The sequence below is a fragment of the Sardina pilchardus genome, chromosome 24 (assembly GCF_963854185.1).
Source record: "Sardina pilchardus chromosome 24, fSarPil1.1, whole genome shotgun sequence".
NCBI lineage: Eukaryota > Metazoa > Chordata > Actinopteri > Clupeiformes > Clupeidae > Sardina > Sardina pilchardus.
Genome location: NC_085017.1, coordinates 9,522,703 through 9,537,420, shown reverse-complemented (window position 1 = coordinate 9,537,420; position 14,718 = coordinate 9,522,703). Strand labels below are relative to the sequence as shown.

At 42.4% G+C, this 14,718-nt stretch overlaps 1 protein-coding gene across 1 annotated transcript; it reads right to left on the bottom strand.

Annotated features, from left to right (window-relative positions):
- Positions 1-4,151: 4,151 nt before the first annotated feature.
- si:dkey-14o18.2 (neuronal pentraxin-2) lies at positions 4,152-8,943 on the bottom strand. The gene is made up of 4 exons (XM_062530120.1): positions 8,862-8,943; positions 8,316-8,566; positions 5,480-5,659; positions 4,152-4,361 (listed from the first exon to the last, which is right to left on the bottom strand). Exons 1-4 carry the CDS (start codon positions 8,941-8,943, stop codon positions 4,152-4,154), a joined length of 723 nt encoding a protein of 240 aa, XP_062386104.1.
- Between the last annotated feature and the right edge of the window lie 5,775 nt (positions 8,944-14,718).

The window sequence follows — 14,718 nt, the reverse complement described above, 5'->3', positions numbered from 1 at the left end:
CTTAGTTGTATGGCAAAGGCTACAGTATATGCCTTGAAATACTGTAAAATATGAATAATTTATTTTCTTTAGTTTTTACAACATATTGCTCTTTATATGTCATACGGTAACTGCAAGCACTGAGGGTTTTATTACCACATTAAGGGCCGTCACAAGGATGAAATGAGCTCACTGTGTCTGAAAAGAGTACGGATACTCCATCAATGGTGAACCACATCTCCAGCAGGTAATTACCAATTACCACCGACACTGGACTGAAATTACCTAACACTCACGTCACATTCTGCCCAACGTCATTACGTTATAGTTCACTCTGGGGTCACTGAAGAAAAACATTTTTTTTTTATCTTTTAGAGAAATAAAAACTTAGACTTAGCTCACCGTATTATAATGCCCTTTGTAATATATTTGTACTAACAGTTGAATGCCCAGAGAGCTAAGAAACAAACAAACAAACTATGCCCACGATCATTTCATAGTCTGTTAGCCCATGTGATCCTTGTTATTGGCTTAGCGGGATGCTTAGTGAAGGGTTAGCTTGGCTGTGGCAGGCGGATAGGTGTTTGTCCATGTGACTGCTGGTATAATACTCAATGTATTTCTTATTTAGGTGTCACTGCTGGGTGAGCCTTGTGTGTCACACTTAGTGCATAGCTCAAGTTTATAGTTCATGTATAACAGTGCCGTTCACCAAGCACATGGGAATGGTAGTGTACCTTATAAGCTTGAATTCTTCAAGGTCCCTCAAATGAATAAAACAAAAATGATGAAAGTGAGAAAGCAGTCAAAAGTTCAAGTGTATTTCAATTAATATCAAATAGTATGATCAATTTTGCTTAAAGGGATAGTTCGGATTTTAAGACACGAAGTTGTATGGGTTCCCTGTCAGCAACGTAGTGCATCAGCACTGACTTACCCCCGACAGCGTCCTGTGAGCCGAGATCCAGCCGGTTTTTGATCGTTTTTGATGCCGGACTATTTTCTTCAGCAAGTTTCTGGGGTCACGAAAGTAAAGTGTTTTTCTTCTCAAAACCATATGCGTTCAACAGAGTGATATATTTGCACCACAAAAACGTTGTCCAGCTGTCAGAAGCGCGCAGTGATAGGAATCGCGAAAAATAAGTAAGTGATAACGAGGTTTGAAATTTTCCTGGACAACGTTTTTGTGGTGCAAATATATCACTCTGTTGAACGCATATGGTTTTGAGAAGAAAAACACTTTACTTTCGTGACCCCAGAAACTTGCCGGACTACTTTCTTCAGCATCAAAAACGATCTAAAACCGGCTGGATCTCGGCTCACAGGACGCTGTCGGGGGTAAGTCAGTGCTGATGCACTACGTTGCTGACAGGGAACCCATACAACTTCGTGTCTTAAAATCCGAACTATCCCTTTAAGCACTTCATCAAAAAAGACACAGTTCAGTGCAATTTCATTTATTCAAACCCTTTATGTACATATTACCATAAGAATAAGTGCATTTTCTTAGTCAAAAAATTACAATCTCTGTGTACATTTTGGCTTTTACACACACAGTATAGGGGCCCATGACTGAACACACACATTGTTATCAATTGCATACTTGATATTCACCATCATGGACACAGGTACAATATGCAAGGAAAAGGAAGAAATACTAACAACGTGTCATCTTTTAGAGACAGAAACAGAAACCAAGGCGAGAGGAGGAGAAGCCGTAGAACAAGCTGAACTCTAGTCAGCTTGACACCTGTTGTGACCAGTTCTAGGGTTATTTACTATCTTTTTGTACACCGTACCAAAATCAGTATAAATATACAAGGAACAATTTACAAATCTGTCAGGAATATATATTTATATTTAGATATTGTTAATAAGGTATTTTTATTTTTACTTTTTTACAAAATAAATCAAATACTTAGTTCAGAACTCCAGAAAAAAAAGTGCATTAGGAAACATACAAAATATATATATATATGTACTTTCTTTTAGGATACCGAAGGGCTCTCGTATACTATACAGAATACAATATGGAAGAATCACCATGGCAACTGTGAGGCCTTTATTCTGCTGTGGGTGGGAGATGCTGGAGTAATGTTTAACCTGTGACGGAGACTTCGTAAACATGAAGGACGTTGCTGTGCTAAAGAAGACCAGCCTCTTACCAGGGCTATAGTGGTGAGGATGGCCCAGGATTGATGAACTGCATCATTTTTGTATCACACACGAAACACTCTTGAAGCCATGGGAGCCCTTTATGCATGTATAGCCTACTAAATGTCTCTACTTTTTAACGTTTTAAACATTAAAAAGTAGACTTTTGTTTGCCCACTCTCAATGTGCACCATAAAAAAAAGGGCATTCGTATATTTACAAGTTCTTTTAACACGTTCACTGTAGTTAGATATGATTCTATTCAAGTATCTCCTTTTGACAATGTTGGTGTTTACATAGGAAACATAAATGCAGAAACAGAACACACAGTACTGCCCAGAACAAGACTCCCCTACAAAAACAGATTCATTTCTCACAACATGTGACATTTCAGGTACCAAGCTTACAGCTTAAAAAAAAAAAAATCACACTGGACGGGGAAATAAATAGATCAATTGCTTGAGGAGTGATATTTTGGTGGCCTTTTTGTCCTCTACTAAGAAGTTCCATTGGTGTCTGAGTTAATATGTGGATGTGCGTTTCAAATACTCAAGTCATGCAGTAGATGGTGAGGAATGTGAGTGATACGATATACAGAGCGATAAAATGAAAGACAGAAAGAGAGAGAGAAGGTCAGTTCTCATCAGAGAAACAATTTGACGCAGTGATCTTGCTTTAAGTGGGGGTTCATGGAGTTTTTAGCTTTCTTCCAAAGCTCCTAGAGCCATTTAATCTGTTTGTGAACAGGTATAAGTCCCTTGGATCTGTCATACAGACTTACTGCTCACACACTTTGACAAACAAAGAAAATCTATATGTGTTTACACTGTAAAAAGAAATGCCCTTATAAACACAATATATACACAAACATGAAACATAAAAAATCCAGTGTTACACAAACACATTATGTTGTCACACTTACTGCATAGTGACCATTTTCTTTTTTTTTACCAAATGCAGATGGGAAGAGCACCTTAGTTTGCAAACTCATCGTATCTAACAAAGTTTGTAAAAAAAAAATCCACTGCTAGGGGTGTATGTGATTATTGCATTATGAAATTAGGCCCCTACCAAAAAATCTGGGCGTAAAAACACTCCCCCATAGTTCCACAGTCCTAGCAGTCCAGGTGCATGGGTCCACTTTTGAAAAATAAAAAAGCACACACCAGCTCTTAGAAATAGGGCAGCTCTCTGAATGTATCCAGCTCTAATGGAAAACACAACAACAACAGCAGCAGGAACAACAACAACAACACGGCAAACATATTGTGTAGCTGAACTCTTTCATGAAATTTCTTGTTGCTGTTGGTCTTTCAATATAAAGTGCACAGATCTTGGCTTTGTAGTTGTCTTGTCTTGGCCGTAGTTGTTTCAGAGACTTTCTAACGAGGAGACACAGCACTCAGAATATCCTTCATACACACATACTGTACGTACACATATCTCGCCCCTTCCACAGCCAAAAGTCGACATGTGAATACATCATGCAAATCATGTAGTGTCTTGTACCTACATGGTACACAAATCATGTCTTGTGATGTCACCGCTGGAGCGAGGTTAAAAGGGATGCCAGATAAGTGCCCAAAATGCGTTCCAATATGGCTGCCGAGTGCAGGGACCTTTCCTTAAAGGACTTTGGTATTTTCAGTACCACTGTGAGACCCAGGGGAGAGAGAGATATCACAAAGCCTGGACATGCACGGGGATGCTGCCAACGCTCATTAAGTTAATAAGGTGCTCGGCTAATACCAGGTCCTACAGGGTCCCGTGTAAAGATAGGGAATCCTATTAGCAGGTATGGCGACTCTTACAGCGACAGCAGGTTAGTCAGTGCCACTTTGACACTTAGAGACTTAGAGAAACACACGATTTTTCCCTCGCCTCCTCTCTCGTGTGTTATATTCTTTTCTTTTGTCACTCTTTTTTTCTATGCACCTTCGCCAACGCACACGTCCTCCAAAGTCTTCGGGCCCAAAATGGCAGCCATTTTGTTTCATTTCTGCTGTGCATGGTCAGCCTCAGTGGCAGGGGTCGAAAGGGTATTTGGTGACCCCGCCATGCAACTCCACCACAGACTCCATCCATGTAATGATGTCCCCTGTTAAGTGGGACCGACAAGAGGCTTGGTTGTTGATCTCCTGAGGTGTGAGCACTCGAGACCACAGCTGTAGATCGGACATCTCACCCACAAATGCCTGGGTGGCATCAAACTTTCCACCGAGAGTGTCCTGAAAAAAAAAAAAAAAAAAAAAACAATAAGCAAATATTCAGCTTGTGTTCACATGATACACATACAGGACATCTTGTCTTTTCATTCACACAACATAAAATCAATCAAACTATGCTAGGGAGATTCAAGGCCCTCTATGGGCTTAGCATCTGTTCATCACCATGGCAACATAGTCATTACACTGCTCTGTCAATAGCCAATGATTATCGACGATTATCCAATCGTATAATACATTATGACTACATTGTATGTCATATATTTATATATTTGGACACATATAACAGTGTTTATGTTGTAGGGTATATTGATCTATTGATGCGAAAATTCCATATGAAGCCAATGCCAATCATTCATGACAAAATGAACACATTGGGGTGCCAGTGACAAGATCACATGGATATTGTTCAGGAGAGAGGTCTCTGTAAATGTCAACGCATTTAAACATTTCTGGCTCAGCCTGTCACCAGGAGCTGTCAGTCGCTGACAGCAGCCATGAATTACCATGAAAAGTTCAATCCGAAATCCACTCTCGGTCATAAACACGATGGCTGTCGGTAAGCTGTGCTTTTGCTTTCAAGTGTTCTCTCCACAAATGGACGGAGAAGAATGTCTTAGAATCTAGACATTCTATAATGCTCCTACGTACGCCATTTGTGTATATCTTCAATTTACAGTCTTGTTAAACCAAAGGGGAATGAATGTTTATTTCTGCCGTTGCTTTTTGGAAGGTACCCCAAGGCATCCTATTATGGTTTCCAATTATAGCGCATTAGCAGCAGCTGTGTCTTTGTTGGAATCTGAGGAATGTCTTACTAATGAGGATCTAAATTGAAATGTTTGTCCTTGCAGAATGAGTTTTTCTGCTTATACATTCTGCCACCAGCTTAGTTCAGCATATTTTAAAGCAAAGTAAGGTTACACTTTTCTCAAGGATTTTTTACGTACAGAGGTCTTGAAATTTGTATTTATTTAAATGTATTACATTTATTTATTTATTTAACTAAATGGCCTTTTTAAACCTCTGTACAAACCCTTGAAAAGCATACCGCTTGCCATTGAAATTATTCTGATTCTGATTGTTGCTGTCATGTTCAGTGATGCATGGGCGTACTGTACCTGTTCCTGGCCAAGGATGAAAACTCCGCCAGGTTTGATGGGGTGCCATGCGGACAGACTCTCTCCTGAGCCTCTCTTCACGCCATCCTGGTAAGCCTCCCACACACCGTCCCGTGTGGACCAGGTAATGCACAGGTGATGCCACTTGCTGTCCGTTATCGAGAGAGGCAGGGTCACAGCCTGGAGGCAGAGTCAGACAGGGAGGGAGAGAGAGAGAGAAGGAGGGAGGGCGAGTTAGACAGAAATATTAAATGCTAGCTCATCTGAAGACAAAAGTTTACAGATTTGAAAACAATTATCTCATGTCCATATGAACCATAGTGTTATGCCTGTGAACATAGGTTACAGGTTTGATCCTGCGATAGCTTTGATGTGTTTTTACAGCTTCTTACCCATGGACGCTAGGCTTGAATAAGACTAGACCAATGAGAAACATGCTAACAACAACAGCTACAATTGCAGTTGTTTATCTTTATCTATACTATATGTTTTTTGCTTTCAATTTAACACTTTTGTTATTTGTTACTGATTGCTGTTTGCTTAAGATTTCGGTAACACTTTGCTTGACGGGTTCGTTCATAACACATTCATAACAGCTGTCATGAACTGCACATGAAGCATTCTTGACTGTTTCATGAAACATGACTCAACATTCATACCAACCCTTTCATGAATGTGGAAGACAAAGCGTCAAAGACTTGTCAAAATAAAAGTCCAACAATTGCAAAGCAGCATTGCTGTCTTTTTGTTTTAGCCAACCTGATCGTGTCACATCTCAGTCAACGAGGAAGTCCAGTGTCAAGGAGAATTTCGTTTTTTGTTTGTCTGTTTGTTTATTTTATGATAGTAACCTCTGAAGAATGCATAATTGTCTACACCAATGACTGTATATAAAACAGAAATGTCCAACCATTCAGAGATGTCCACAGATGGTCAGTAGTTCACTTCCCAGTATGATGAATACTTCACAAATCTATTTCAAATGTCACTTCACTAGTAAAGTGACATTTGAAGTAGATTTCATAAAATAATCATGAGATGTTTACAAACGCTGGAGAGGATTCATAATACAGATTACTAGATTGTTGGACTTTTATTTTGACAAGTTTTCGTCGTTTTGTCTTCCACATTCATGAAAGGGTTGGTATGAATGTTGAGTCATGTTTCATGAAACAGTCATGAAAGCTTCATGTACAGTTCATGACAGCTGTTATGAATGTGTTATGAAAGAACCCGTCAAGTAAAGTGTTACCACGATTTCTTATGAGACAGAAATTCTTGTCAAGTTATTGATACAACTGTATCTCTAGACACTTCCTACTATTCTACTATTCTCCAAGCTAGTCAAGACTTTTGCTAATTCAAAACAGAAATTATAGTGCAAGGATACCGTCACTAAGGGACCAGTAAGTATGTCTGGACCACTCAATTTGGGATTTCTGAACGACCATTTTTACATTTGGATTTTTAGTCAAAATATACAATATGTTTCAACTACTTTCACAAAAAAACCTTGTTGTTGCATTCTTGTGAGATGCCTATGGGAATATCTTTAGTGTTTGAATTGAAACTACTACATCTACTAGTAGGCCTTTTGCATCTTGTTACAGTCTCCCCCATATTAAATAAATTAGTGTAACCACTTAAAGAATCAAACCAGATCAGCCTTCTGAGAATTAGAATTAGGTCGTTTAGACAAAGTCACCCATGACGGAGGTACAAAGCATTGTTGTAGCTTTATTGCCAAATCTCATTGTCTCAGACCCTAATCTCAATCAACTTTATCACGATGCTTCTGAAGCACACTAAGACATACACTATGTCCTAACTGGACATGATGCGAGTGAACATTAGCGATAAAATCCGTTCAGTCATATTGTTTTAAATTGTGTGTCCTGACTGCAAGCGAAGCGAGCAGCACGATGCAACGTGACGTTTTGCGAGAGTATTTGTCTGACGCTCAGTTTCTATTTTCTTTCTGTCGCCTGCTTTGCTCTCCTATTTTGAATGAGAAATAGGACGCAATTGAAGGGCATATGTAAAGGATTCAGTATAGACAGATAACCTTGACAGTCGCTCGCTTGGATCCTGTTAGGACATGTTAGAAGCACAGGTAAAAGGTTAATTCCAATGCCTGTTCCTGAGCATAGGCCGTTCTTTTCTGTGAATTCCCATCCTCAGGTTACTGTAAGTGGTTTGTCTCACACTCTCTGCGTCTTAAGTAATTAGGGAGACTGACGAGGATAGGAAAGGGATCCTGTCATCACACCTCATGTCCTCCAGAAGGTTAAGGGGTCAGGGACAATGCAGGATCCCACAAGATTTGTGTGACAGCGCACAATTTAAGACACGTGAAAAATGAGTTTGATGACACTGAGATTACCATTTTTTTCTGACTTACGATGCAAATAGCCATTATCGCTTTTGTATGTACTTGCTATGCACTGACACAAACATTAGACATTTCATCAATTTCTGTGGTGCAACAAAACACACACAGAGGCCAATAAAAGTCAAAAATGTTATTCCAGATGCAGTGCTTAGTCACAAGCCAAGTCGAGGTGCTAGCCAAGTGGTTTATCAAATTTAAAAATATAGAGAAGCCATACACTCTGATTTGTCTTGGCATATTTATTTAATTTTATGTTTCGGCACGGTTTTTCTAGATTGAATTCCTGATTCCAGATGCAATTAAATAAAAAAAAGCTGTATTTTGGTGTCATAACAGGATACTGCATACAAGTAACTGCATTTGAATCTAAAATGACTGATCAAGATTCCCTTAGTTTGAAAACACATGTTCTAAACCAAAGAGAGTGCTACGCGCTATACTAACCTTGTCATTGACCAGAAGTTCCATTGGATTGTTGCCCCACTCGATGAGCACTAGTTCATTGGCCTGGCCGGGAACTGAGTAGGAGAAGGGGGTTCCTATGCCCGGCCCATTCCCCCCCTTCAACCACAGACACACCGTCAGAGCAAAGATCTCGTTCAGGAGTGTGCGCTTGATGCGGCCGTACATGTAGTTGGTTCGCATGGGGAAGCCGATCTGGAAGGCGTCCGGGTTCTTGACGTTGGGACGACCAGCTGTCAGAGAGAACAAGGAGAGTACTGATGACATTTGTCCTATTAAAGCTATTATGAATATGGTTTGGTAGAGTCTGCTCATGTGTGTTATACCAGCGTGGATGCCTAATTTTATTTTATTTTAGAACTCTGTGAGGGGCGACACCGCCAACATTGTTGTGTGCCAATTCAAGTTTCTATTCTTTTCTATTCTATTCTATTTGGTGAACATGGTGAATCATGGAGAGGTTTTCCTATACCTGGTTCAGTGTTGCGGTGATGAAGCTGGCTTAGAACAGAGTCCAGTTTGGCAGACCCACGAGGCGGTCCTCTTGGCGGCTGTTTACCATAACCTGTTGCAGGAGGATGGCCGTGGTCGTCGTGGTGACCGCTGTCATGGTGGTCATCGTGGTGGCTGTCATGGTGGGGACTGTGGTGGTCGTCATGGTGTTCATCATGATGAGTTTCGTGGTGGCCACCATGGTGATCGTCGTGGTGGTTGTCATGGTGAGTGTCATGGTGGTCACCGTGTGTACCGTGAGTGTTGTGGCGATCATAGCGATGACTGTGGCGGTCATAGTGATGATCGTCATGGTGATCGTGTGGGTCATGGTGATCGTGTGGGTCATGGTGCGTCTCATGGTGAGTTTCATGGTGATCCTCGTGGTGATCATCATGATCTTCATGGTGGTCGTCGTGGCCACCATGGCCATGGTGATTGTCATGGGTACCACCATGGTTATGATGTGTGCCATAGTAATGGTGAAGCTGTTCCTCCAGTAAATTGATTCTGCGCTGCAAGAGGTCTCTCAAGGAACTGGAGTAGGTACTTGTGGAATTTCGGGCCTAACAAGAACAATATAGATCAAACATGAATTTCAACTGTACTTATACAACTTAAAATGCTCTGTTTACATTGACAGCATCTAAAATCATGAGTTATTATTTTGACTTGGATAAATCCAGTGTATCAATCACCAGACAGGCACCTTAAAAAAAACAAAAAAGAAAAAAAACTATTGCGTGCCAATGCTGCACAGTCTGCAATAAGGCCCTGTGACATGTTAAGCCTGTTCCCTTCTCTCGGGCTTCCTTGACTGTCTCAGAGAAAATCCGGCTTAGGTTGGCGACAGAATACACTGCTTAATGGCATGTCAGTGTAGATCACGCTAATTGGCCTTGACAGTAGCGGCTAGCGCCCCACACTCTGGGGCCAATGCAACATGGGTCAAACACTTCCTCCATGATGCAGACACAAGAAGACGACGCTTGGGGGGGGTGGTGGGGGGGGGGATTCAGATAATTGGAAATACACATTCTGGCCAGGCAAACAAAGAGGTTTTGGGCCGATGGGCAGGATTACATCGCTAATGTCCCCTAAGTGACATTCGTGAAATGGCAAGCTACACTTGTTGATGGTGCCGTGATCTGGAGTTGGCCAGAGTGAAGCAGCACAGTGTGACACCAGAGGAAGAGGATCTGCTCTTAGGGTGCTGTCCCTAAAGTACGAGTCAACAGTCTGAGAATGAGGGTGTCCTTCAGACAGCTTTAAGATGACTCTTCGCATGCAAAAAATTACGTTAATGGAAACATTTCCTTGCCCCGACTCTCTTCTCTACATCTCCTCTCTATCTCCCTTCCTCTCTTTCAATCAATCATTTAATCAATCAACTAATCAATCAACCAATCAATCAATCAATCAATCAATCTGTCAATCAATCAATCAATCAATCGATCTATCTTTCTATATATCCATTTGAAGTGTGATCTGACTGTCTTTCATTAGCTTTTTACTTACAGTATGGTATTATACAATAAAGTGAAACAGTAAAACAGTATAACATCACACTCACCTGTAGGGCATCTAATTTCTCCTTCAGTGCCTGCAGAGTTTTCCCAGTCTGGTCAGGGGAGAATCCGTGGTGGCCCATGTATGGTCCCTTGCCCCTGTTGTTGTCCCGGTGGCTGTTCAGTGGGTAGTGGGGGTCGGAGTGGTGATCTGTGTGGTGGTCTGTGGTGTGGTGGTCTGTGTGATGATCAGTGTGGTGGTCAGTGTGATGGTCCGTGTGGTGGTCGTCATAGTGATGCGGGGGGCCGTGGTAGGACCCGTGGTGCCCGGGGCCGTGGTGGTCGTCATCATGGTGACCACCGGCGCCCCTGCCAAAGCCCTCGCAGAGTGTCAGTTTGGCCGTCAGCTCCCGAATCGTCTCCCGCTGGTCGAGAATGGTCTCCTTCTGCCGGACCAAGCTCTCGCGCAGGTGGAGAATGGTGGTTTTGGCCTCGTCCGAAATTATGCCGCGCCCTACTGATGGTCCATGGTGTCCATTACTGTGGCCGGTACCGTGACCGGTGCTATGGGCACTTCCGTGGCTGGGACCGTGACCGGGACTATGGCTGTCCCCTGGTGTAAAACAGGAAGGGTCCGCGTCTGCAGGGATCGGGGTGCAGACAAATTTGGGTTGCGAGCCATAGTCGTACTCCAGGCCCGGCAAACTACCAGCAGTCTCCGATAGAAGGAGGGTGCAGATGAGAAAGCGGAGGAGTGAGAGGGGAGGGGGGAAGAGACGGTTCAGGATACCTCCACCCAGGAGATGGAGGACCGAGAACGGAGTTCCCAGTTGGGGCAGTGACGAGATGGCGGAGCCCTTGGCCATCGTCATCCGTTGTGTCCTGCTTCTGCTCTCCTGCACAGTTCAGTCCTCACCTCTTTATCTGCGGCAGGACGTCGACCAAGAGAGGAAGTCATGGAGGACCAACCCGTGGGAGCAGAACATAACAGACACAAATACAAACCACTCCCGAGGAAACTCCGTGTCCGATTTCTCAAAACGCCTTGAAACGACAGAAAAGCAGCAAACGTGTTATTCCAACAGGTGCTCCTCTCCAGTGGTACTCCTCAGTATGTCAACACAAATTCTCCATGTAAAAAAAGAAAAAAATACCGGCAGACACAAACAGACAGACGGCAAAAAAGGCAGTACAGTAGCTCCTTGCGAAACTCACGAGGCTTGTCCGCGCACGAGACTGATGTGCCGCTGCCCTTTGTTCTCGTCTCCCGCCTCTGTATCTGTGTCCGTTTGTTGATCCTGACGAACTGGATCTCCTGCGGTTGGCTGCCGCTGTAATCCCGTTAGTTCCGGCTCACGCCGATCTGCGAGGGCACCGGGAAGGACTCCTGGGGAGGAGAACAGAGTCGAGGGTCAGAGAAGACACGCCACGCCGCGCCGCGCCACGCCATGCCACACAACCAGGCCAGGCACAAACACACGTCTGGAAGGGGAATTATTTAGTCTGAGGAAGTTGCCACCTCCAGGAACGTCTATTGTCTAGGTTGTGCTGGTTTTCCATGACCCCAATCTTGGAGAGCTTATGCTCCAGACACTAGTGTTTGTGATTGTTCAACGGAGTTCATGTGAAAAGTGTTCTTGATAGATAGAGAAACTGATGAGCACCAGTTTGTCAGCTGGATCTTCTCGGAAAGAGAGATCAATACTGTGGAAATATTGTGTATTTACATCTGACACAAATCTGAGGAGGCACATTTGTCGTAGAATGACAAATGAACTGTGTCTGAACCTTATTTTGTACACAGCCCAGGACATGCTTGAAAGGTTGACTTTTGTGTATTTGTGTATTTTTGTTCCTTGGAGATTGCTATTTGTAATCTATCATTTGTAATCCCCTTTACAAATTTAATCTGCTGTTTGAGAACATGTTTGTTCACTAAGCACCTCAAAATCACATAAGCATCGGGCCCATTGACTGAGCAGCACATCTCCAGATATTGTTACTGTAAGCCAATCAGTCACTGCACAGGGGTCCCCTGAACCAGCAAAACTGCGGCCAGTATGACGTACGGAGCAGAGCAGGGCAGAGCCCGAAAGCCCCCAGAGAGGAGAGAGAGAGAGAGAGAGAGAGAGGAGAGGAGAGAGAGAGAGAGAGAGAGAGAAGAGAGAGCTGATCCGATTACAGCAGCAGTCAACACAATGAGTGACACTTTTCTTTAAGGAGTGATTCATAGCTAATGCCAGGGTACTCCAGGTCAGAGGACTGGTGAGCTCAGAGAGTATGCCCCCCCCCCCACACACACACACAAACCTTCTCACCCATCCACCACCACCAATTAGGGGGGAAAGGAGAGGGTATGAGTATGTCTGTGTGTGTGTGTGTGTGTGTGTGTGTGTGTGTGTGTGTTTTTGTGTGTGACAGAGAGAGTGTGTTTGTGTTAGGGCTGTTCGATTTTGCCCAAAAATAAAATCTCGATTTTCTTTTCTCAAAATCCGATTTTCGATTACGATTACGATTATTGTGAAATGACAGAAGGCAAGAATTTATTTCAAATATGCTGTTTTTTACCGAACATTTTGCAAATAATTTCCCCATTGGGATTCAAGAGCAAATCCTGCTCTTATTAAACAATATTAATTATTAATAATTAATTTTAAATGATTGATATTAAGAAACTTTTTGGAACTTTTGCCACAAAATTCAACACTTGCAAACATAAGTACCGTAATTACCCTAGTTAAAGTGAAAAATCGATTTTTACGATTTCACATTCTTGTACGATTGAAAATAATAATCTCGATTACGATTAAAAATCGATTAATTGCACAGCCCTAGTTTGTGTGTGGGGGGGTTGCGTGTTTTTGTGTGTGTGTGTGTGTGTGTGGATGTTTTCGTCTACGCCTGTGTGTGCACATGCGCTTTTCTCTCTCTCACTGTGGTTTGGGGCCATTGCCATGACTACCAAGATGACCCATAATGCTGAGAAATGTAGGCAGGTTGAAAGGTCTTTCTTATGACCACAATAACCCCAGTGGCACAACCATGCCTTCAACCACAGCTAGAAAACCCTCTGGCACCGTTGTGGCTCATCTCAATAACTGGCAAAATGTATCATCTCAGTCATCGGTTGTTTACAGGTGTATTATTTATACATCAATATGTATTTTGCTGTGAGTTTTGTGCTGTGTGCCACATTGCTTATTGATATTTTAATGTTTTCAGACATTTTTTTTTTACCCAAAGTGACTCACAGACTCAGACACAGACTATTTTTTCTTCCGTCGTCATGTGTGATGTCTGGGCGGCAAACCCATGACCCCAGCAGTGCTAACACCTCGCTCTAGCGTTTTAGCATCCACACATCCGCCCTCGTTTGTGTATTACAAAGCTTTAGTGCCTCAAGCGTAGCGTTCCTTTGTAGCTCGCATAATCCAAAACACTGGCAAACAGAATGTTTACAACTACAAATGTGTTTTAATGACTTCTCGCCGTCTGCTTCCTGTTCAAAATGCAACCCTGAAGGTTGCACATAAAAATAGAAAAGTAAACAAACGTGGAAGAAAGCCATCAACAACAATGCCCTAAATTTGCTTCTAAATAATCCCAGCAAATATTATTACTCTCTTGTCTAGATCAGAAGACCACATTTGCTTAGCGTGTTGTTCACAATCACAACACAAAATCACAAATAGGCTCTAAATGTTGTCGTCTGTCTTGAGCAGCTGCTTGTGAAAAATAGCTGCTATTTTAAAACGCACCGTTCCACTTAGGGGCCTGATGTCTTTTTAGCACATTTCTTTCCTTTTTTTTCTGCTGTTTATGCCAACTGCATACTGAGCCTCAACAAGGAACATTAGTCCTCTTCAGTTACCAGCTTTAAACCACATGAAAGAGCCTCATTAGAATAATGGGTGTTGCCAACTCACAACACTTTAGGTGAAGTGCGAGGAGGTGCCTCAAACTGTGAGGCGAGGCATGCTCTCGTTCATGATCACACATTTTAAACAGCCCTGGGGTTACGCTCCGATCTTTACATAAATCAACATGTCCAGAAATGCTTTTGTAAACATTTATGTGTGAAGAAAACAAACACAGCCGCTCTGCACAATGTCTGCAAAAATTGCAACAAATAGCAACATGTCAAAATCAAGGTACGCGTTCGGCTATTTCCATTCCACATTAAATCAGCCAGTTTGTACAGACTCCCTCCAGAACCCCTGAAATCTTGAAATTCACCCCATCCATGACCCTAAGGTTAAGTGAACTTGTCATCTTCCTCTCATTCAGATTTAGGTTTTAGATTTATTTATTTTTTATTTTTATGAAAATGTTATGGGGACCTATAACAAAACTATTGGGGCCAGCAATGACAAAACTGACTCCCA